General features: G+C 34.8%; 1 protein-coding gene across 1 annotated transcript; it reads left to right on the top strand.

The window, feature by feature from the left end:
• The first annotated feature begins 548 nt into the window (after nucleotides 1-548).
• On the top strand, nucleotides 549-24,632 carry LOC128998246 (chaoptin-like). Its single transcript, XM_054424297.1, has 14 exons — nucleotides 549-644; nucleotides 1,917-2,155; nucleotides 2,729-2,898; nucleotides 4,249-4,604; nucleotides 5,801-6,047; nucleotides 8,316-8,570; nucleotides 9,688-10,299; nucleotides 11,198-11,381; nucleotides 12,136-12,236; nucleotides 12,620-12,815; nucleotides 13,441-13,704; nucleotides 18,480-18,714; nucleotides 19,363-19,549; nucleotides 24,149-24,632. Exons 1-14 carry the CDS (start codon nucleotides 625-627, stop codon nucleotides 24,320-24,322), a joined length of 3,240 nt encoding a protein of 1,079 aa, XP_054280272.1. The 5' UTR covers nucleotides 549-624; the 3' UTR covers nucleotides 24,323-24,632.
• The last annotated feature ends 1,014 nt before the right edge of the window (nucleotides 24,633-25,646 follow it).

The raw sequence follows: 25,646 nt of genomic DNA, 5'->3' as shown, positions 1-25,646 counted from the left end.
AAGTAGGAATACAATTTGCAGGTAGAGGTTTGGCAACAATAATCACTGCTATTTTATTAAACTAAAAGGTAACGAAACTATAAATAAAATAATATACATAGTCAGCACTACCATTGAGTATAAACCTAACTCAAGGCACAGAAAACGTACTACTATAGTAGTACGTTTTCTGTGCTCAAGGTTAGGTTTATACTCAATGGCACTACTAATATGCACGAACTATTACATGTTAAACCTATGCCTATGGTAAAATTAGAAAATATTAAATGTGTGCAAATACTTCAACACACGAATAAGAGCTACAGTACTTAGATAAATAGTTAATATGTTGTATTTAACATGGTTTTTAATGGTGCGTTTAGTGAATGAAAATTGGGGGATAATGTACTTAATTTGTTATAGGCATACTATTACTATAATATATAACTTTTCCACTGACATGTCCTTAGATATATGAACTAAGGCAAAAAAAGGTAAAGCCAATACCATATGTATGTTTGGTTGTCTGCAGCTGCCATTTCGAAATTTCTCTCAGTAGTTTTTGAGGTTAAGACTCGTAGGTAGGAAATAAAACAGAATAATGGGCTTTTCCTTTTCTAAACTGAGTGACTTTAACGTTAGAGAATGATGAATGTGTTTATTTGGTAAGTTAATTAGATTGACAATAATATCTTTGGTACCTGACTCAAATCAATAGTTTATATAAGTATATTGTCATCTTTTAAATAATCTTTTATTTTATATCTATTAGTTGAAGGTCCTTGGTACAGTATTGGACTATTGGTCCTCCTTATCAAATCACATTCTCTTTTCAAGGTATAAATTTACCGATAGTAGATAGTTTACTGTAGTGTTTTATATTAAAACTGTTATGACTAGTGGTCACAATTATATTTTCAAAGTTTGGATAGGCTAACAAAGAAACAAGCGTAGGCCTATATGGCTAGGCTTACATTAGGCCTATCCTGTGAAAATTTTAACTATAGGTAATCTCTTAAGGTCTAATATAAATGAGCCTCTCACATGTACTTCATACTAATTATGTCATAAAAAGGTAGGCTAAATGCAAACAGCCTCACAGTTGTGAGTCCTTGGATTGGATGATAACTAGAAAGAAGCCCTTTTGCATCTTAAAGCCAATGCTAGATATAGCCCTAGAAGTTTGGAGAAAGCAGATTACTTGTAGGTTAAACAGTCTAAATGCAAACAGCCTCACAGTTTGTGAGTCCTTGGATTGGTTGATTACTGGAAAGAAGCCTTTTTGCATCTTAAAGCCAATGCTAGATATAGACCTAGAAGTTTGGAGAAAGCAGATTACTTGTAGGTTAAACACTTGTAGTGTTAAGCCTTCAACCGTTCGCTACTGCAATAGTACTAAATGTTTCATTCATATGGGCCAGCGAGCACATATGCGTTCTTGCAATTCAATTCGTTCTTGCAAAGTCAAAATTTGATAACGTTAGGTTATAATCTTGCATTATGAAATCAGGAGCTAACAGCTTATTTGTCGCCTATGGCTCACTGTATCATTCTCTCGATGGTACAGCACAGTTGCAGGCTACCTAGTTGTGCAATAGACTTGCATCTCAACCCAATCGTTATATTTAACAGTTAATCACTTGATTTTTAAAAGATGTTTAAGTAGAAGCAACACATACCGTGTTTGCCTAAGGTAAAATTTAGTTATTGTTAACTCAGCAGGGAGAAAAAGTTGTTAGATAGGCTAAGTAATTGTTAATAGGCTACTGTAACTTTTTCCAATAAACTGGAATAGCAACCCAAGAAGCCTCTGTTTTAAGTTGTAGTTGATAGGTTTGAGAGTGAACTCTGCCCCAATCAATAACATCATAAATAATACTATATATTTTTCATTACTTTAATTCTAAGCCAGTAATGCAGAATGATACCTTTTCTAGGCCTGTGCTGGTGACGTTGTTCTCATTGTCGCTGGCAGGCTACATTCCGCCAGGACCTCGATATCCGTGTCCGCAACAACCACAGTTCCTCTACCCGTGCTCATGTGTCGCTGGCTCAGACGCTGGTTTGTACGTCGTCTGCACAAAGACTAACCTCGCATCACTCTCCATCGGCCTAGCCAACCTTGGAAGTTTAAATGTGCCGATAGAAGAGTTAACCATAACATCTAGTAACTTTGGTTAGTATTGTGGATGAAGATTTTATTAAATATTTGGATATTTAGTATAGGCAACTTTTAAACCATGTTTTTAAAAACTCCATTAAACATTTTCTCAATTGATAACTGACAACATTTTAATGGCCAAATCTAGTGATTTGGAACCAATTGAATTTGTGCTGTTAGCATGATTTAAAGTAGACCTATGTTTTAGCAAGGTAAGAAAATATAAGAAAAGCAAAGATTCATTTAGGCCTACTGATATTTTCTAAAAATTATAAGGTTTTAAAATCAATATAATCTTAAATGAATAAGCTAGGATTATTTTGATTTCATGTTTAACAATGTTTCAAGGCCAAAAACTTTATTAAAGTCCGTGGTCTTGTAGTAAGAGAAACATGATAAATGGCATTCTCTTGCTTTTCTTTTCTTGAAAATAATGTATTCTTTACCCCCCCAAATGCTACACTCAGAGCCAACCCTTATAACATTCCCACAATGGAAATTCACAATTACTCTACATCCAACAAACAGCTGTTACAAAACCTATAATGTTGGAGTTACTACATTGTAAAATTTCTAATTTGACTTCAGCCCATCTCTACGGGGATCTGCTGTATCCGTTGAAGGTCCGAATACTGAAGATCTCAGACACACCAATCAGAACAATCGAACCTTTCTCATTCCTTGGAGTGAACCGAACGTTGCAAGAGCTCCACATCGTCAACTCCGCTCTAGAAGACTTCCCAAAACAAGCCTTTAAGGTAAATATATCAACACTATCTTTAGGCTCATTTACAACTTGGCAATTAAACCCAGATTCCTAAAACTACACAAGTTCGTGTGTCCCAAATGAGTCAACTACGCTTATGAAAACCAAGTCTTCTTCATCTTAAGTACTATTAAATACTACTAACTTAAGTAATATTAAGTTAAGAGCTTAATACAGTATTACTTTAAGTAAAATAGGTTAAAACGTTTTTTACATACATTGTCTTTCACATAGGTCTACAAATAGAATAAAGATCACTGGTACTGTACTGAGTATAATACAAGATTCAAACACTTCATAAAACCGGTTCAACATAGATTTAAAATCTTTCGTTTATCTCTACACTATAAGGGGAAAAAGATTTATAACAAATAACAAGCTATAGCCTAACTTAATATCATTGACTGCTAATAAAATTTACAAATCTTTTGGGCAGACATGAAATGTTTTGTTATGAAATTTATATTGAATATCAATACAGAACACTTATTCAGTAAAAAAAAAATGTATATAAATATAAACTTAGGAGGAAGTGACGTCATCTAATCATGGGATGCCGACCATGATTATGGGTCGGTGCTTATGACCCATAAGCACCGAGGGTGTTTCCGAGGGATGCCAGGGTTCCACGAACACTGTTGAAGTTCATAAACACACACACTGATCACTAAATCAAATCTCTCTGAAATGTACCATATTTAACTATTATATGCCAAAATTAATTAAATTAACTACTATAGTACAAGAAAAACACACACTTTGTTCCCTACACAGTAACACACACATAAAAATAATGGTTTGGCTGACAGACAACAAATCCCACTAGCTTACAATGGATTGCGCACCGCAAACTGAGAAGAATTTTTCTCCAGGCGTACAAAATATCACCCTCCTCAAAATGAACCTGAGCTCATACTTAGCTCTTGTTGTTAGGCAAGTTGGTTGAGAAACCCATTTGCATGTTCCGCAGGACCGCGATGGGAAGCCAGTGGCCCACACGCTGTTAGGGTGTTAAGAACATTGGCTCCTCTAAATTCAAATTATCTCTGAAAATTCTTTTGAAGAGGGCATTTATTTTACTCATTAGAAACACACTTGGAACATGTGTGAATTTAAAAGGTATTACTTCTCCTATAAGTTTTTATAGATTAGCCTACTAGATTTTTTTAGATTGTGTGGATTATTAATTGTAGTATTATAAATAATTTATGACGAATCACCACTCAAGAAATGTGATGATTGTAAATAGATAAATATAAATTTCTTGCATTAGAACTTATTTAGTTCAAGTTTTATTGAGACATTTGTTTAGAATCACTTGAATATTCTAATTTTTTTGCAGAATTTAGGAAATCTTACTGCACTCAACATAGATGGCCATAAAATGAAAAAGTTAGAGAAAGATTCCTTCAGCTCAACTAGTGTGCCAAGTCAGTTGCAGCGTCTAACGATTGTCAATGGACCTTTGGAGGAGTTTCCGGCAGAAACTCTTACCAGTTGTCAGAAACTGAAGCGTCTAGACCTCCATAACAATTCAATCTCAACGTTGAAAAAGGGGCAGTTCAAGGGGCTTCGGGACACCGAATTTTTAGACTTGTCGTATAACAATCTTACAAAAGTGGATGGAACGCACATGTCTGACCTCATCAAGATGGGTTGGTGTAACTTGTCACACAACGCCTTGCCTGAGGTGACCAGGTAAAACAACAGAATACATTAAATATATCTTTAGGCCCACTGCCAAACAAGTACCTACTAGAAGATCTATGTTTCATTTTGTGATTAAAAATAAAGTCTGCGTTTACTTTTCTTTTAAACTTTACATTATGTGCAAATAGTGATGTGGGCCGGATAAATAGCCATTGGGTAGGTTGTTAATTAATGGTTGTTTGCCCCCGGCCTAGGTGAATATCCAAAAGTGTGGATATTTATAAAAACAAAAACTAATAGCAGTGTTTCGTATATCAGATTACCTTTTTTGTTATAGCCTGTACTTCTTGAGTAAGTAACTTGTTTGTGTTACCCTATGCATTAACACAACATCTTACTTACTTAAGAACTACAGGCTACAACATCAAGTTTATCTAATATAAGTCAAATTCTTCAAACTGGGATGGAAAATGAAGTGTTTTGTATGGTTCAATGGATTTGTCATGTCATGATGGCCTATACTGTATAGTGAATTAAAAATAAAAACTCAAACTCGCTATAAATACCCACACATCTAGTTAATTATGGATCTAAACCGAGTATTTATGATTTTCATACCTAACTGACTGTTTTTAAAGATTTTCTGGAGGACCAATTGTAAAACATTATGTTTAATTTAATAACTATAAAATTTGTATAGCTTAAAAAACTTAATTTAATAACTATAAAATTTGTATAGCTTAAAAAACTTAAATGTTTACAAAAGAGTAGGCCTACGTACAATGTATGTCCTAAATACAAAATACTGAATCCTTTTATTCATGCCTACTTATTCGCATGTGTTACATTTTTGTAGAAAGTGAATTTACATGCATTGTTATTGTGTTATGAAGTTGGCAAAAAAAGTCTAAAAAATAATCTTGACAACACCTAATGTGCCTAATTCAGAAAATATTTCTTAATTGCCTAGTTGTTAGTTGCCTGTTATAAAGGAAAAATACTAAATTTAACTTTGTTTGAACAAATAGCTGAATAATGATAAATATTCGGGTACCTACTTATGAAAAATAGATATTTACCCGGACTTATAATTATATTTATACCTGGGTATTTTACATCACTGACATAAAACACTTTTACTTTCTTAAAAATTGATGGTGTATTTAAATTTGTTGAAAAGAGAAAAATAATGTAATTTTATAAGTACAAATTAAATTACGATTTTAAAAGAGACTTTTTCCTAGGGGAGCGTTTGCTCGAAACGCTGTGCTTCGCTCCCTGAACCTCAGTCACAACAAACTGCGCAAGTTGGACTCTAACTCATTCCGTGGTATGCGTCTGATTCGTCGGCTCTACCTGAGCGACAACAACATTACTGACGTTGGTCGAGGAACATTCGACAGCCTTGGTAGAATTGGAACTATCGACCTTGCACGGAATCGTATAAAAAAGATTGATTTTCAAATGTTCAATAAGCTACAATACGTTGAGGCAAGTGCTGTAGTGTATGTATCTTAGATTTGTAAGGTTTAGTGTAATGTTTGACCTGATAATTAGTAACTGGTAATAATGGTTTAAATAGCTGATTCAGGCAATCCCATTTTTGTGTTCACAACTAGTTTCAATCTGCTAAGAGATCTTCATCAGGTGAGTACAAGGATGCTTACTTCACATGAAGGTCGTTAGGATTAAAAGTTTTTGACATATACACATAGACAAACACATAGCACGCACACACATACGGCCGATAAAATTAAATCGTTAACACGACGAGCGGACTGGTGTTATTAATGCGGGAGTTGAGTCTAGACTGTATGATACACAGCTGGTCAGATATCACACACATTTCCTTATCACTCGCCGGTTCCATTGTATCTGTCCTCCCCTCCCCTCTCCAGTATTTCTATTGCGGTGTTGTAGATGCTGTTTCAACTAAAATAAAGTTAGTCATTTAAAACATTGTCCTTGTCTGATTTAATAACGGCTCTATATATCTTAGGTTCTTCCAGGGTATTAATTTTAAACTTATCTTGTGACGTATACTACAATGAAGTAATGTTTGAGATACATACAATGTACAAGACTAAAGTTGCAGAAGGGATTATGGCAAAGTATATATTGTGCAGATTGTATGGTGAGGTGATATTATAACTATAAGGCTAATTTTTGGAAACAACATTGTTTAGGATCTATAACACCTTTGGCAGGGTGAAACCCCTCTAATGTGTGTGCTCTATTGAACTAAGCAAACACAGCATAGAACTATCTGACTAATATGTGATGGTAAATCAATCAATAGTCCTCTTTCATTATATTACTACAAGTATGAAAAACTTTTTATGTGTTAGTAATTTAATTAATATTGTATCACATACGTTAAACCTTGATTCCTGCTTCTGAATTCAATCGCACCCAAAATCATCCATTTTTCCGAATCAAATAATTTTGTACAGTAAACCTTCGATAGTTCGACACTCCTTGTAGTTCGACATGGGCTGAGCTATTTTGTCAATTGATATTTAATGGTTAGGTTACTATTGTGATGTAAGCTAACTTAAACATCATTTGTCATTTAATATTGACTTGAGACTTAACTAATGAACAGTGATATTAATTGTTAAGCTTTTTAGTATTTAATAAATTTGGGTTTCTATATAAGCCTTTTTTACTTTCTCGTGTATTAAACTCCATTTACTCCCTATAGTTTGACATTTCGATAGTTCGACATCCCTTAAGTCCACAAGTGTCAAACTATCGAGGTTCTACTGTACTTTCAATACATATTTTGAATGCAACTTTTCCATTAAAAAAATTATTTAGGCTAAAATTTGGCTAGGCCTAAGTTTAAAGTAAATCAGTAAATTATTAAATAAATACTGTCATACATTTTTTTAAGTGTATTGCTTGTTATGTTTTCATTTAATTCTTCACCACCATCACAGAAATTTGAAACATATTCCAATTATTAAGTATTAAATGAGGAAATAAAAATACTTGGATAGCTTTGGAGATAATAAACATCTCAGATATAAAGACATGTCTTCAGGTTTATCATGGTTATTTTTTATCAATTGTTAGGTACAGCATCATCCTTTGGGGTGGGACATCAGTACTTGACAAGATATTCAAGTTACAAAAAGAGGCCATTCGAGCAATGTTTAAACTAAAATTTAGAAAATCATGTAAACAATATTTCAAAAATTCTAAACTATTAACTGTACTAGCTCTTTATATTTTTGAAGTTCTGAAATTCTTTAAAAAACATCAACAATATTTTTCAAATAACAGTCTGGGGACTCAGGGTACAAGAAACACAGACACTCTGCGGTACCCTAAACATAGATTGTCTCTTTTGGAAAAGGGTCCATATTAAACTGTTTAATCACCTTCCACCAGAGATAAAAAAAGAAAAAAACTGGAAACTCATCTAGCTGCAACATGTCCTTATAAAGTGGACGATTTTTTTTAAGGGGTGTTGTACTGTATATATTCTCATTTTGTTAGACTATATCTTATCCATTATATTTGATTTTTTAATAATTAATTGTAATAATTGTAATTGTAATTAATTGTAATAATTAATTTACACTCTAGTTATAATTGACATGCCATCTGTTACGTGAGCTATGCTCAAATTTGTAATGTTTTTTATGGCAAATAAAGAGTTTGAGTTTATAAAAGAGGATAGAAATTAGCCTATGTGAGTAAATTTTTTTCAGTAGTTGATAATTGTATCTAAAATACTTTTATCTTTTTCAGGTGATCGATGTTTCCTCAAATCTTGTAACGAACATCCAGAAACACGCTTTCAAAGAACTGTATCTGGTACATATAAACTTGTCACACAATGCCATAAACAAGATTGAATCAAACGCTTTTGATAATTGTGCAAACATTACCGTGTTGGATATGTCTCACAACAAAATAGCAGATATTCCCAAAAACGGATTTGATGAAATCACCTACGCGACTGAACTACAACTTTCCTACAATGATCTGACAGATCTCTCTCAAGTAAGTAAAATCAGTTCATCTACTGATTAATGTTCAGCGTATGTGTAAATTTCACCATGCCCTTTAAAATAAAGGAGTTGTTGAATCAAAATACTGCTTTTAACATAAACAGGTAGTAAAATGTTAAAACTTGAAAAGCCTGAAAGTTTGCTTAAGATGGTGTTAAAAATAATTAGGCAGAATACTCCTCTAAGTTTATGTGTTTGAATTTAATTAGAACTCTATTTGAAATATGTTTAGAAGTATACAATTTTGTTAAAGTAGTCAGTATAGTGTAAATACTTCTTATCCATTGAAAATAACAATTGTTGAGGTATAAATTGAAAATTTAGTTTATATTTATTGTTCTAAAACAAATCCATAATGTTTAGTATGATATTACCACAGCTCACATACAAACAATTTTAGATCGTTGTTAATATGAAATCGTTTTGCTAAAGTTAAAGTTAATAAACTTTTTTGTTTGAATCTCATCGATAAATCTTGAAGATTTTAGGAGTTGAAATAGTGTTAAATTAAAATGTTGCATCATCTTACTCAAGTTTATTAGCAAATAGTGTCAGTGCTTATAGATAAATGTACAAGTGCTTTGCCATTCTTCTTTGGATATTTGTAATGGTCCCCCTGAAAACTAAATAAGTCTCAACAAGGATCTAGTACTAATAAAAGAAAATGTATAAACCTGTAAGAAGTATATTTTGTTTAATTTTTTGTTTTACGTTTGTCACGATTACTGGATAATGTGGCAACGTAGTTCCAAGTGAATGTATTATTTTGTATTTATTTGTTTTGAAGGAATAAACTCATTATTTCATATTGCCTAGCCCAACTAAAAAATTAAATAAAGATAAGTTGTGTCAGTTAGAGTGGCGAGCATAATGTGGACACACCCAAACACTCTTCCCCACCACCGTCACTGTTGTTATTTTTACAGTCATCTTAAAGAGTTAATTGCTGTTTGATTAATTTAATACCACTACTAACTGTCTGGTGGTGTGTGACTCTGAGTGTTGAAATGGAAAGACTTTCCCCCATCCCTCCCACTCTCCAGAATAGTTGACACAATCTTAACCTTTACGTTTGGTGAATAATTCACTCACATTACTAAACTTTCCAGGTTCCGTTGGCAAACATGACAGGCATTAAAGTGTTGAACGTTAGTCACAACAAGTTGGCAGTGGTGCCACGTAACACGTTTCCCAAACTGTACGAGCTTCACACGATCGACCTCAGTCACAACGAGATCTCCAACATAGCAGTCGCAGTGTTCCAGACGCTGTTTAGTCTACGGACGTTACTCTTGGACCACAACGCTCTTGAGGAGGTCAAATCCGGTACCTTCGGAACATTACCGACCCTCCTCCACATGGACCTCAGCTACAACCAAATGTCTCGTTTGAACAGACAAGCGTTCACGAGACTACCTTCTCTTCGTACTATGTCATTGAAGGGTAACCTATTGTCAGAGTTGTTTGAGATTCCTCAGTCTCTGTCTCATTTAGACGTCAGTCACAACCTCATCTCATTCGAGACTCCCAACAAGTGGCCTTCTATGAACTCCTTGCTGTCCCTGGATCTCAGCTTCAACTCCATCGGTGACAACTTAGTCGGCGAAAGTCTTTCCCCGTTGTTGACACTTCAGAGCTTGGATTTAAGTTTCAACGGTATTTCGATCCCTCCTAAAGAGGCTCTGAGTGCTCTTCCATCATTGCAACACTTGAACATGGAGGTAAAGTTTGTTATAAATTACCTAGTAAAAATGGTTGGGTATTTATGCTGATTTGTATCAGTTGCTTTTATTATGATACGAGTCTTGTATTTTCATTAGGTAGCCCTAAAGTTATCACTCTAGTGATAGCCTATGTAATACTTCAACATTAAGGCTTGAAAACAGCACCTGCAGGTAAATTTAAGGTGTCAAAGTCAAAACAAAGTGGCACAACAACTGTATCAGGACTTATGGTTTTGATAGAAGACTGGAAAAGTATTTATACGTGTTGGCAATTCAAATCCACCAATTAATCTTGATGTCTTTTTATTTTACAAAATATTCTCACCTCCAACCCCTTTCTGTCCATTTTCTTAAACTTCAATTATTCAATATAGTTAAAGTCGAAGAATCAGTATGGCTGCTGTAAAAATTGCATAATAAGGCGGTAAAACAGTAAAATAAAAACAACTCATAATATTGATTTCCATGGAACCTTACAAGCCTTGTAAATAAGGTTCACATTGAAAAATATTAAAAATAAAATTTATGACCTTTTTCGCTAATTCAGTATCACTTTGATTAATTCACTACCACTAATTAGTATATTAGGTTAGGTTAGTTTGGATTAGGTTAGGACTATGTTTACGGACTTTTTCCATTAGCATAGTCCTAACCTAACCTAATATAGTAATTTGAGGTAGGTAGTGAATTGACGGAAAAGGTTATAAATTTATATTGCTGGTGAAGTAATGAGAAGTGTAGACCCATTTCTATGTTTTCCTCGTTTTACATAAAATTAGTTTTGTATCCAAATAAAAAGCAGATAAACAAACCGTAAGTCAAATACGGTATTACAACATATCAACAAAGCTTTATAGCTTGATAAGGACTACATAATGTTTGTCATGTTTTACAGAATAATGAAGTGACTGAACTGGAGAAGCAAGGGTTTGGTGTGTTACCAATCGTGTCCGTGCTAAATCTTGCAAACAACCAGATTGAAGTGTTGAATAGTGATGCTTTCAAAGGACTCACGCAACTCATCGTGCTAAACATTACTTCAAACAATATCACCTCCATCTCAAGTGCTGCGTTTAGAGGTAAACTACTCTTATTTATCTTGGATACACCTCAGTTGTTAGATGTATAAACACATGATCATAATTGATCCTATACATCCGTTTTAACCCTTTCAATCCTAAATAATCCTTGAACAACTTGTAATATACAATTGTTATGACTAGGCCTTTTCTTACTTGTTCAATATTTTTTGAAAATAGAAATGCATTGAAAACCAAACATTTATATTTTTTAATAGATCTGGTAGCAACTTACATTAAAAAAGAAAAAAAAGAGTTTGAGATTTTTAAGGCCGAAAAAAAAAACCCCAGACACATTTTCAACAAAAAAAGTGGTTTTGAGTCAGTCATAATTTACGAAGCAGCCTCATTCGTAGAAAAATTATCAAAAGACAACGGAGCTGATAACATCAGTGCGAGGGGTATGAGGGGATGAAAAGGAAACAGCGACGGTAAGTCTAGACCTGCAATTGTACCTAATAAGTTGTATCGCCATAGAGTATTTATTAGGAAAAATGTTTGTTATGTTCATGTTCGTTGTGTATTCGTCTCGTATATGTGTTTTAAAGACTTTTTGACAACCTCCTAGGAGCGACAACCACGTCTAAGGCTTGACATTGACACCATAAGTCTGTCGTAACCGGTAGCCATTAAGACTACCAAGGATTACGTTGGCGACAAGGTATTTTAACTTCTAGAGTAATAACTCTATGATATTTGGTGTAAGTTTTTAACTGTTAACTCTACCCTGTGAGTAATCCTATCTATTTTCCAGATCTTGTCGCATTGAGGACGTTGGATCTGTCTCATAACCAAATAGAGTCATTAGACAACAAAACCAATAGCATATTTGAATATCTTTTGTCCCTAGAAAATGTGAGTACCTATTCTAGAAGATGTACTATACGGTTTTAGTATACAGTAGAGTCTTTATTAACCAAACTTAGATTTACCCAGGTTAAAATGCATTTTTCGGTGGGTTACCTGGACTCCATAACCCAAAACAGATAGCAATAACTAGGATTCCAAAACCGAACCAAAGCTTCAGCAGTTTTATTTTTAAATTTAAATTTGACTTCAAACAGACATAGTCCATTAGACCTCAGATATTTTAAATTACAATACGCTGGTAATCAGCACCATATTCTTAATCATACATGTAATGAAATTATACATGAAAAATGTTAGCGTAAATATAATAGATTTAGTTATCCAGCATATAAGTTTATTCTATTTTTTATGTGACTCTTATTTTACAGCTCAACATTAGTCACAACAAAATATCGTTCTTGACTCGTAAGTCATTCCCGAGCAGTCAGTGGGTCCCCTACCGCCTCCGTCATTTGGATTTGAGTTTCAATGAAATGCCAGTGTTGACCTATGAACTAACATTTGGAACCAAAACATTGTTTTATTTAAATATCAGCCACAACATGGTGAATGAGATTAGAAAGTGTAAGTATATGTAGTATAATAGATTAGAAAGTGTAAGTATATGTAGTATAATAGATTAGAAAGTGTAAGTATAAGTAGTATAATAGATTTTTAGTGAAATTTGACCTTCAGTTTTGTTGACAATCAAAATTTTTATAATTAATCACCAAAATTACCAAAAGTTGAAAATAATTCTGATAAAACAATACTGAATCTGCGATATTTTACTATCAGAGATCCTGACAAAGACAATTCACAGATTCAGTTCCAAAGTATTTCCTTCAATGAATGTGTCATTTGCATAAACATTATTAGATAACATCCTGTATTTAGGGTTGTTCTGTAGTATATTCACCCTTTTAGTTAACACTATTACTGGATGTTTTAACTATAATGCCAGCTCAATACAGCCAGCAAGAACAGGTTCCGAATACAAAATTCAATACAACACAATCCTGGTTATGTAAACATTTTTGCTTCTTTTCATCTAAAGTGCATTGATATGTTAGATGTTTTTGATTTTATAGTTAGGTCTGTTACAATAGTTCTACAACTGACACTCACATTTATAAGTGTATGACCTAGGCTAGGAATATTCCTGACATTAGTGTGCATGTGAGCTAGATATTTTTGCTCTTTGTTTCAGCTGTTCTTGGCAACTTAACATCTCTGCAAGTGTTGGATTTGTCCCACAATCTCATTGATGATGTCATTGCTCCTAATGTGTTTATTCTCCCGACAAACCTCTCTTATCTGTCTCTATCTCACAACTCTCTGCATACTTTCCCTTTGAAACCCATCCTGAAAACCAACACGTTGAAACACCTCGATCTTCGCTATAACCAGTTAGAGTCCTTCTACAATGAGCTTATGCCGATGGTTAAAAACGGCACTCAGATCTACTATGAAGGTAAATGATTTAAACATGGTTAGTATTATTCTTTAAAAAGTAAGAAAAAGTATTTTAATTCAGCTAAACTAATGAATATTGATTGAATATAACGTCTGTTAATAATTATATCATCATGACTATAATCTGTGATTGTTACTGTATTCTGTGATCACGGCATTATTATCGTTTCCCACAGTAGTAGCGAAATCGGGGTAGTGAAATTTTACCACTTGAGCAAAACTGACGTCACAAACCAGGGGTAAAATTCAGGCTGCGAACTTTTGGGTTGCACAACAACAGTTCAATAAATTAAGGGTGGAATTAAATGTATATTTTCATGGTTGTGAATTTAATCAGAACACATCAAATTATAAAACCTTGAGTGTACTGGCCGGAATTTTATACCCGAACTTTAACCCCTTTCATGAGGTAAGTTTAAAATGTACTCCCCGGATTTTTAGCTCCGGATTTTACCCCTGGCTATATATAAAAACTAGTGAGAATAATTAATTTTTTCTTTCAGTTTTAATTTAATAGTAAAGTATTAAATCTTTGACTATTAATTCAACTAGTCATTCCATCCCCATGTTAAATTTGTAGCCAGAATTTTAATCAAAATCATAGTAGTTGATGTGAGCCACTGACAGATTGTGCTGATCTAAATTACTAATGTATGTCAAATAAACGGTTTTTTACCAAGTCAAACTGATGAAACGACTTATTATGAGCTATAGCAGCTGTTATGACCCGTCAACTTGGTCAGCAACAAAGAATAAGGCAGAAAATAAATTAGTTCTGTTTCCTCGCTTCTTGTGCATATGAGTGATACATGCTTTTCCCAGCCACTTCTTACATAAGCGACCATGTCAAAGGAGGAGTGGTCGCTTATGTAAGAAGTGGCTGGGAAAAGCATGTATCACTCATATGCACAAGTAGCGAGGAAACAGAACTAATTTGCGAAACTGTGCTCTTTGAACTGAAGCTAAACAGGAATCCACTGCTGGTCCTCGGAGTATACAGGCCACCAAGTGCAAACCTAGACCAAGCCATCGATATACTCTCTGAACAACTGGAAACAGTGCTCACTACGGATAAGCAAATATTAATAATGGGAGACATCAATGTAAACAACCTAGTTGATGACAATGAAAACGAAAAAATTGAAGAACTCCTAACCTCCTTCAATATCTCAAGACTGAGGCTACCTCCCACTCGAATTACAAGTGACTCAGAAACATCAATAGACTGGATATGCTCAAACATTGATAATCAACAAATAGAAACCTCAGTTATAACATCAGGACTATCTGACCATACCGCACAAATCGCAAAAATCATCACTAGAAAACCGATCATCAACAACATCAAAGAAAATAAACGAATCTTCAACAGAACAACAATAGATAACTTTAAGACACAGCTACAAGAACAAGACTGGGAAACTATAATACAAACTCATGACGTAGATGAAGCCTACAACAATTTCAGCAACATCATCCAGACAACACTAAACCACGCCTGCCCTCTTAAAACGTCAAGAGTTAAACAACATAAAAGGAGACAGTGTTGGAATCAAGAATCGGCTAGACTTAAAAATGAATATATAAAGGCCTTAGAAAAGGAACAAACAACCAGACTTATGGAAGACAAAGCCAGAACAACTATTAAAAAAAGGGAGTACGACCAGCATTTGAAAATGCTTCGGAAAGAAAACAACACAGCTCACATAAACCAGGCTGAAAACAAGTCTAAAGCACTGTGGCAAACAATAAACCGAGAAAGAGAAGCGAGATCAAATACTGAAAACCAAATCCATCTTCAAGTCAACAATAAAACAATAGACGACCCAATAGAAGTTTCAAACTGTTTTAATGATTTTTTCTCATCAATAGCCGACCGAACACTCCAAAATAACAATAACTCTAGAACCAATGCCTTAACAGACCACTTACCAGCAACACATCACACACTCCAGTTCAGACGGGTCACACAAGAAGAAGTGCAAAAGGCCATTCAATCTCTAAAGATGAAAAATTCATCCGGAACTGATGAGGTATCAGCTAAACTTCTAAAAAACTGTAAAAATGAAATAGTAATACCCCTGACAGACCTCATAAATAAATCACTCTCACAAGGAAAATTCCCAGATAAATTAAAAATAGCTAAAGTCTACCCAAAATACAAAAATGGACCAACGATAGAAAGAAACAGCTACAGGCCAATCTCCCTAATATCAACATTTTCAAAAATAATCGAAAAGATAGTACTAGCCCAACTCCTACACCATCTTCAAGAACACAACCTTCTCAATAGTCAACAGCATGGATTCATCAAAGGCAGATCGACAGCCACAGCCTTAATACAACTGACGGAGCACATACTAGACCAACTAGAAGAAGGCAGCACTTCAACAAGCCTCTTCCTAGATTTTAGTAAAGCTTTCGACTGCCTAAACCACGAACTTCTTCTACTCAAGCTGGAAACACTAGGCGTGAGAGGAAGAGCAGCAGAATGGTTTAAAAGCTACATTAGTAACCGGAAACAGCTTGTGGAAATAGCCTACATAAAGAACAACACAAAGTATAAGGCCCAATCCAAAGCTGTAGACGTGCAAAGAGGAGTACCCCAAGGATCAGTACTTGGCCCAGTCCTTTTCCTCCTTCTCACGAATGACCTACCTAGTTGGATTGGGGAAGATGGACACACCACCATGTACGCAGATGACACGGTTCTCACATTTGCGGACAAAACAATGGAAAATCTGGAAGAGAAAACCAACACACAACTCCAGAGAACAAAGCAATACTGTACCTCCAACGACCTAGTTCTAAACGAAAGCAAAACCGTTCAAATGACTTTCACCACCAAACGCAACAACACAGACATTACAATACCGGGACTACAAACACAAAATACCACAAAATACCTAGGCATCATAATTGACTCCAAGCTATCATGGAAACCCCACATAGACCAGCTCTGCAAAAAGCTAAGTTCAAGTCTCTACGTTATACGTAGGATCAAGCAAGCTTGCAGCCCAGAAGTAGCCAAAGTTGCATATTTTGCTCTATTCGAGTCCCACCTCAGATATGGCATTGCGACTTGGGGTGGAACATCAAAAGGCAACCTGGAAAGAGTACTCCTAAAGCAAAAAAGAGCAATTAGATGCCTTGCCGACCTGAACTACAGAGACAGTTGCCGAGAAGCCTTCAAGAACCTTAAAATTCTCACATCAATTTCACTCTACATAAGAGAAGTCATTATCCACACCACTAAAACAGCCCAGCCAAGACACAGAGACATACACCAGCACAACACACGACATGCCGCCAATTTTTCCCTCCCACAACACCATCTGAGTCTGTACGAGAAGAAACCATCCTACAAAGGTGCTCTGTACTTTAACAACCTACCAGAGCACCTCAAGAGAGAACAACCCAATCTGCTCAAGAAGCACCTGACAACATGGCTTATGGACCGGCCGTTCTACTCTGAGGATGAATTCTTAAACAATAAGCTACCATGAAAAAAAGAATTACTGTAATAGTTTACGTACATACTGTACATTTTATGTACCTGACGCATGAATGTTCTCTAGGAATATTTCAATAAAGATTTTGTCTATTGTCTATTGTCTATTGTCTAATAGAATTATACAAGCTAGTGCATTCTGTGACTAGCTCACAAAACTAAGTTCTCTTTTAATAAATAATTTTCGACAGCTGGTCCATATAGATTGGATGTGTACTTCAGTATCCAATAGTCAATGCCTCCACTAATGAAACTGGTTTTGCATTTTAATTTTGAGAGTCGAGCTTAGAAATTTGATTTCTGGGGTCAACTCTTAGTTAATATGTATGTAAACAAACTGAGTAGCCCATAATGAATAATAATTGTTTTGAACATTTGTGTGACGATTTATTATACAGCCGTGCAAAAACAATTCTTTTTGGTATTGTAACAATAACAAAGTATGCCTTATTGTTTCTACAAACACAAACCATGAGCTATTGATAGTTTGTACTAAAAAAAGGTACCTGTTTTAAAATCTAGTTGAAGGCATCCGGTACAAAGTATTACACCAATTGATGGGTTCACTACTGTAAGGAAACCCATGGTTTGTGCATGAAGAAACAAAAAGGCATATTGTGTTATTGTACAGCAGAAACAAAAAAAAAATTGTTTTTCCACAGTTGTTATAGTAAACCGTTTAAGAAATGTTCACCCAATTATCACTTAAATGGGCTACTCAGTTTGTTTACATACATATTAACTAACTCTAATATGAAAACTAAACAGCGAAACTGTTTACTTAGTTGAGGTTAAAAATAAATTAAGATAGGCTACTTAATAATAAAATGTTTACTATTCAATCAAAACTGAAATCAGAATGTTAATTAATATCACTAATTTCTATATCTGCACAGGGGGTAAAAATTCAGGCCGCACATCTACAGTCGCCAAACATTAGTTAAATGGACGGGGGTAAAATTCCGGTTTTTATTGCTAATCTAATTTATCACACTCTATCTACAGTAGAACCACTGTATTTTCACTATCCCGGCGACCTGCGAAATTGTTTATATCTCTTGCCATCGCAGTAACATCATCAACAATCAAGATCAAAGCAAAGTCGCTGACGGCTGGAACGAATTTTGTCTTGAGAAAATCTGGTATATACGTAACTCTGCCAGCCAGGATAGTTAGAATATGTTTTTCTCCAAAAATTCCTGAAATTTGGAGACCTATCCCTGGTCACAAGGGACAAGTTAAAATTTAATTTTTCTGTCAAGGTAACCCTGTGAGCTGCGACTGCAGACTGAGACCTGTGAGAAGATGGGCCGTGAACTCTGTGGAGGCTGACGGAGTCTGGAGCGAGTTTCATTGTCTGGACCTTGTTGAGCAGCAACTAACTAACTCTACACTCCTCGAACTGTCAGAGGAATCTCTCCCATGCAACTCAAAAGAAGAAGAGGAAGATGAAGACCTACAACTCACTCCTGATGTCAAATTCAGGCAGTTGCAAAAGTGAGTGAGCAGAGTCCATTTAAAGAAAGGAGCTATTGCCGTAGTCGCTATTTTAAGATTGGTTCCAGAACCATAAGTGTTTTCTCTTAGGGTCTTAAAAGTCAAAATGACTATCTGTTAGTTATTTAAGATATTATTGTGGTCATTATTTATCACGATTAGTTAGAATTAGAAACAAAGTTTACATTTCGTTTCGGGATCTGGAATATAATCCTGTTCTAAAGTGAGAAAGTACCTGTACTGTACACAAACCCAGCCGAAGGTGGAATATCACAAATAAAAATCTATTTGATTACCTTGCAAATCAGGTCAAAAACACAAAAAATTCACTAGATTAAATTATTGATCTACGCTAATTGGGTATGATGCTAAACACAGTATAATATTTGAAGTTTTGGATGGTAAGTTCCATTATTACGTTCCATTATTCTGGTTAATGGATATAGATTAATGACAATTAATTTCTTTATTACATTGTAAGATTTTGTAATTTATTTTAAAATTCTCCGTTCAATTTATCCTCCGACATTTCCACTTACAAGAGCTGTATTCATGTGAGATTTCAAGCTAGAATAATCTTTTATGGGTTATTTATTATGCTTAAGGCAATAATACAAGAAACATTGTAAAATTGTTTGCTTCTTTCAGAACTCGAGACGGTGGAGTGAAAATCACTTGGTTTGTCAACACAAAACTGGACATTGCAGACTTCAGGTTGATTGTGAAAGAGCAGAAACAAGACAATGATACAACTGAAGAAGAAACACCACTGTGGGAAAAACTTGCATCCTACAACACTAGGAGTGATGTTTTATATACGTTGCCAAAGAATAAGGTAAATAGCTTCATTTGTATTCATTGGGCTTTAAATGAGCTTCAAGCACACTTTAATGTCCAACCCCTTGTAGGTACACTATAGATATTAATCATGTGGCTTTTGCAGTCTACAGTTTGGTCAAAATTATCTAAGACAGGTTAAGTTAAGAGTACCTATGTCAATTTAGTTAACTATAAAAAAATCAAAAAGGATACAATCAATTTAAAAGAAGACTTCTCCACTGGCCCAAATCCAAGGCAATCTGCTGTTCTGCTGTATTTTGTATGACAATGTGGGTTGAGGTTTGAGGTGAGGGTTGCACAATCCTGACTATATTTTGACAGTTCTGCCGGCAGCGTGTTCCCTGACTGAAGTGAGGTTATCCCACTGTTTTATAAAACCATGGTTTTTATCCCTAAACTACGAATATTATTTATGTCAATTGTAATGTGTGTCGTCTTCGTGTTAAATGTCAACATCTCTACGAAACCCATCCGGTGGATTTTATAACAAACATTTGGTCTACCTAAACTTCCGACTGATGATGAACCTACGGGTTTGAAATTAATATCGGACCACCATAATAAGGATTGCTAAGGTAAGACTACTATTTATTTGCTTATATAAGCAATCCAGAGGCTGAAATGATAGAATTATTGTCTTTCATTCAATATCTGATTAGGCCTACCCTGTATTTATCTCAGTTTCAGTAAAAATTTTATGGAGATTAGAAATATTAACATGATTAGAGTTTGACAATGCTGAAACACCAAAAGGTGTATATTTTAAGTCGAAGAAGACTGAACGATGAGTGTTCAATGAATGAGATGACAGCTTTGTTGCTGACTAAGACCACCTGGTTCTTTTACCAGGATCATTTATCAAAAGCCCCATCATCAAGTTCGTCTGGGCCTAGTTTTGGACGAATTATCAATCTTTTGATTAATAGGTGAACACTATATCTATCCACCAACCGAACTATGTTGAATAGGGTGGGCTGAAAAAAAAAATTATTTTTTTTTCTTAATGCTATACCGAAAAAAACTTGTCTCTATGATGGGTTATCAAAATGCAACAAAGAAAAAAAATCTATACCTAACCTCCAGCTAGCGCATTACACTTGAAATTTCAAAATTTCACTCAAATCATAGGATTTTTAAAATTTTTTAAAAGTATCTAAACCTTTATATATTAGTTTGCTATAGTGAAAATAATATATTTTAGAGTTACAAATAGTCAATAAACTATAGGAAGTTTTGTAATTTTTAAATTTGAGGTGGCGCAAAGGCCTTCAATATAGTAAATTTGTGACGTTTTTAATGCTAACCAACTGCAGTGCAGTACATTCTCTAACTTTTTTGTACCCACTACTATTGTGTTTTTAGATCTATAATGTTGGTACTTAAATTAAGAAAACCTCTTGGAAAATTAAATAAAGATATAAGCAATTTACATACATATATCAAAATGGATTTAATGAATACAAAATAGATTGTTAAATACAAATTTCGATTCCCAAGCTGCAAAATTGTAGTCTATTTGACTCTCACTGAATAGTTATTTACATATTTGGAACCTTGAAATCATGTTTGCTTGTAAAACTTGGCATTGAAGCTCGTGAAAGCAGTGTTGTTTGGATGAAACCATCTCTGTTCTTGACGCCAACAACTTTTGAGGAGGCTTCAGTTACCAATTTCACACAGCGCTCAACTGCTTGTGTGTGACACGGGAATTTATGAAAGTTCCATTCTTCTGCTGTACTGGCAGTTGAAATCTTGGCCCACATTTCTTCTTCGGTTACTCTTCGTAACAGAGGTGGTGGATAAATAGCTGTAGTAGTCCAATCAATAATTTCGTAATATTCTTTTGCCTGGAAGTTGAGTTTTGGAGGTTTAAAAGTTCGGACTAGCTTTTCTTTGGAAGCCACGGCCCTTGATTTAATAACTCTTCTAAACCCCAACTCTCTGATATGAGCCCTTTCATCAACGATCATACTCAGTAGCAAGTTTTCTGGATGTGCGAAAAAAGCATTTCTTTCGATCACAGGATCAACCACCTTAATCAAGTTTTCTGGCAGGAATCTTGATGATGTTATTAAATCGAAAACATGTTTTGGTCCATCAGTAAGGTATTTACTTTTTTTAATCTTAAACCATACAGGCATGTATGATTTAAGTATAAATTGTACCAAAGTTTGGTGTTCTTCAGATGGATTCTCAACACTTAAATAGAGACGCAGTACTCTGTTTGCTGTTGTCAGCCATCGAGAATGAGAAATAGGACCTGGTTCACGAACTGCCAAGTCTGCCAAGCAGGTGCCTGATTTTATAGCCGAACTTATGTCCAGAAGATACTGTTGGTCTTTACTTAAGATTTTCCTATCAATTTCTGGTATGTCACAATCAATGCTTTGAAACTGCACAACTGGAAGTTTTTCACAATTTTTGAGTTTCGAGCCAATATAACCACTAAAAGATGTAGGACCAGTCGTTTCACCATCCAAAGTTTGAAACAAGTGCCTAAATGGTAATTCATTTAGGTGCAAAAGGCAAACTCCCCACTGCAGTGGTCTTTTAATTTTCTCTTCGATTTTGCGAATTACACCAGTTTTCCAGCCGGTGTTTGTGACAGTACCATCACATCCAATCACATCAAGCTCATCCAGCGAAAAATTTTGCTCATGTAAATAGTCCAAGACAGCACTGGCAATGTCCTTTGAAGTTCCAGTAGTTGGTGATACATGGCCAACATAAATTGAGCCAGGTTCCTGAATGATAGAGTAGTGTTCCTCTTTTACAGTTCTTCTAAAACACTTTTGATTCAGTTTGTCAATCTTCAATGTGTTATCCTTTCGGCCATCAAAATATAGCCCTTGAATTACGTCCGGCTCATTTTTTATTCTATCTTGGAGATTCGATCTGAATGATTGTTTTTCCCTTCTAACCTTGTTCTTATCTATTATGAGGGAATCGTCCTCTTTAGTTGCAAGACCTAGGTCATGAAGTACACTAGAGGCAATAGCAGCTGTTGCTCTGTCCGAAACCCCAAATCGGTCACTTGCCAATACGGTATTTTTTAATTGTATACGCATTTGCCACTGCTGTTTAGTAGAACTCGGAATAGGAATGTAGTCGTCATCAGAATCATCAGACTTTTCTTTTTCCATTAAGATTTTGTCTGGATCTATGTTTGACTCCGTCACATTCTTAGAGCATGTAGGCTGGGAATATGAAACTGGTGGAATGTTAGACGACACAACCCGATTTTTTATTTCCTTACGTTGCAGTCTTTTGATTATTTTTTTCGACTCCTTCTTGTCTACATTTCCAATTTTTCCTTGTCCAAGATATCTTTGGAAATACATAAACTTAAGTTCAAGCACGGGAATCTTTTTGTCTTTTTCACATTTACATGAAATTGACAAAGGGCACTCACAGATCTCAGGGACTTTTTTGCAGTTGCATGAGTATGTTATTTTACATTTACATGCAGATACATCAAATAGTGATAAAGCCTTTTGCCTGAACTCCTCAACTTTTTGTTTGTACTTCTCTTTTTCCTTGTCACGCTTAAAGGACTTCATTAGATTACGGTAGCTATCATGGTATGAGTTTATTAACTGAACGATTCTGTAAGGCGTCACTGTTGGTATTGATGCTTTGTCAAAGACTGCTTTTACTTTTGGAGCAACAATATTTGATATCTGAGAGAAACTAACAGGCTTGTTACTTTCTAATGCTAGTACATACTGTTCATGGAAACAGCTCCTAATAACATCCTGGTAATTTGGAAGCTTACTCACAGGCAATTCCCTTGGACAGCCAAACAAAGGACAATCAAAGTCACTCCGAGTCACTTTCTTGGCAACGGCCATCACGCACAATAAACTTAACTCAAAAAATTATAAACATAATTTACAAGATCAACTCAAACGTCAGTCCAAAATCGTACACAGATGTAAACTGCCGAGTGACAGGCCGTCTCAACGTCTCCCCGCGAAGTGCATTGTGGGTGTGTGGAGAGTATGGGTGGGGGAGCCCGGCAAGGCCGCCGGGTCATCGCCCGAACTCGCAGCTGTCATCCCGCACTTGACTCAAAAATGCGTCATTGTAATGACTATTGCGCTACCTCAGATTAATACAATTAAACTTCTGCAATTACTTATTGTATTTCCAAGGCTCTGTTCTAACGTAATATCACTATAGCAGTCCAATATGCAGGTATTTAGATGATTTAATTATATTTACAAAAGCTTATAATTTGAGTGAAATTTTGAAATTTCAAGTGTAATGCGCTAGCTAGAGGTTAGGTATAGATTTTTTTTCTTTGTTGCATTTTGATAACCCATCATAGAGACAAGTTTTTTTCGGTATAGCATTAAGAAAAAAAAATAATTTTTTTTTTCAGCCCACCCTAATGTTGAAGGTTTGTTTCACCAAATGATGTTGTTGATTTGGATATCAAGAAAATTTGCTGACCTTGAACATAATCATATTTTGCAAGTGATCACTTTTATCTCACGTAACGTGATTACTTTACGTAAGTAAAAGGCCTGGAGACTTCTAATGGTCCTAGTTTGTTTGGTCTGTCTTGTGACAATACATTTACATGTTTCAGGCGGATCTGAAGCTTTGTATTGAGGCAGTGTCCAGCGAAGGCTCGGCTAGACCCGTCTTGCCTTCTCAATGTACAGAACTGCCCTACCTCAACTCTGCTTCTAACCATCTATCCTTTTGGACTATTATTTTGGCCGTCCTTTATGTACCTTACACACAAAATTTATATTTATGAGTGAATGAACTTAGTAACGAATGTGCTGGTGCAATCTTTTACTGTGATGAAAGTGGTAGTTTTTACCTACTACATTTTTTACACTCTTACAAGTAAATTAAAAAAGTGTTTTTGTTATATTTTTGTGTCGACTGAGATAACTCAAAAACAAATGCATTGTACCTCACTTATATAGGCTTACCTCCGTCAGTAGTCCAAAATTGTGTCTTAATTCAACTAATGTTGATCAAAGCTGACATGTTTCGTTGCATTGCAACATCGTCGGAGCTTTACGTCAAAAACATCAAATAATTTAAACATAAAATACAACACGGGACACGGAACATTTAAACACGAAATAACACGATAGCGCTATCATGCCGTGTCATGATAGCGCTATCGTGTTATTTCGTGTTTAAATGTTCCGTGTCCCGTGTTGTATTTTATGTTTAAATTATTTGATGTTTTTGACGTAAAGCTCCGACGATGTTGCAATGCAACGAAACATGTCAGCTTTGATCAACATTAGTTGAATTAAGACACAATTTTGGACTACTGACGGAGGTAAGCCTATATAAGTCATTATTCGTAGTCCAGGGGCTATCAGAATGAATAATATGATTGTACCTCAAGTGATTTTGATCTTAAAGAGATTTTAACTTTTGTAATATATATTACCGGTTGTGAGATTTTTTTATAATATTTTTCTTTAAATGTGGATAATGATACTCTTTTCTTCTGTGATATCAATGGTATTGGGAATTAAGTATGGATATTACATCGAGTATTGTTATTGAGCTTATTATCAGAAATAAGCAATAAGTCAATAGTCATTTATTGGGCTGGATTAACAAAAACTCGCATTTGCCAAGTCAATAAAAAAAATGAAGTTGATATTAAAACTTCTTACTATAAATATCTATAAACTAAGAAATGTTTGGGATCAATAAATGATCAATAATTGCTGTTTTATAAGTTTAAGTTTTATTTTTTATACTTTTATATTTCTATGCTCACAAAAACTTGGTTTGTTGGGTACATTCCACAAGACACTGTTTTTTTCTTACATCAGAATAGTTTCAAGAAAGTATTTTTTTACAAGAAAGATTGTTCATTGATTATATTTTTATATGTTTAGAAGAACTAGTTTTACCCTCGATGTGCAATACTTTTATATACTAGTTACCTGTGTCCAAAATGGTGATTGTTAGTTTTTTATCAGTTTAGTCTACGACAAACTAAAGAGGTATTTAAAAAATAAAGATATTTTTATAATTTTGTATTTCCTGTTTAATTTTATTTCCTATCCATTGTTTCATTGGAATAACTAATGCATCGTCATGCT

This window comes from Macrosteles quadrilineatus, unplaced genomic scaffold (assembly GCF_028750875.1).
Source record: "Macrosteles quadrilineatus isolate MER2022 unplaced genomic scaffold, UCM_ALF_1.0 Scaffold_7__1_contigs__length_78375512, whole genome shotgun sequence".
In the NCBI taxonomy this organism is placed as follows: domain Eukaryota; kingdom Metazoa; phylum Arthropoda; class Insecta; order Hemiptera; family Cicadellidae; genus Macrosteles; species Macrosteles quadrilineatus.
Note: the sequence above shows the minus strand (reverse complement) of the source record. Positions and strands in the feature narration are given on the sequence as shown.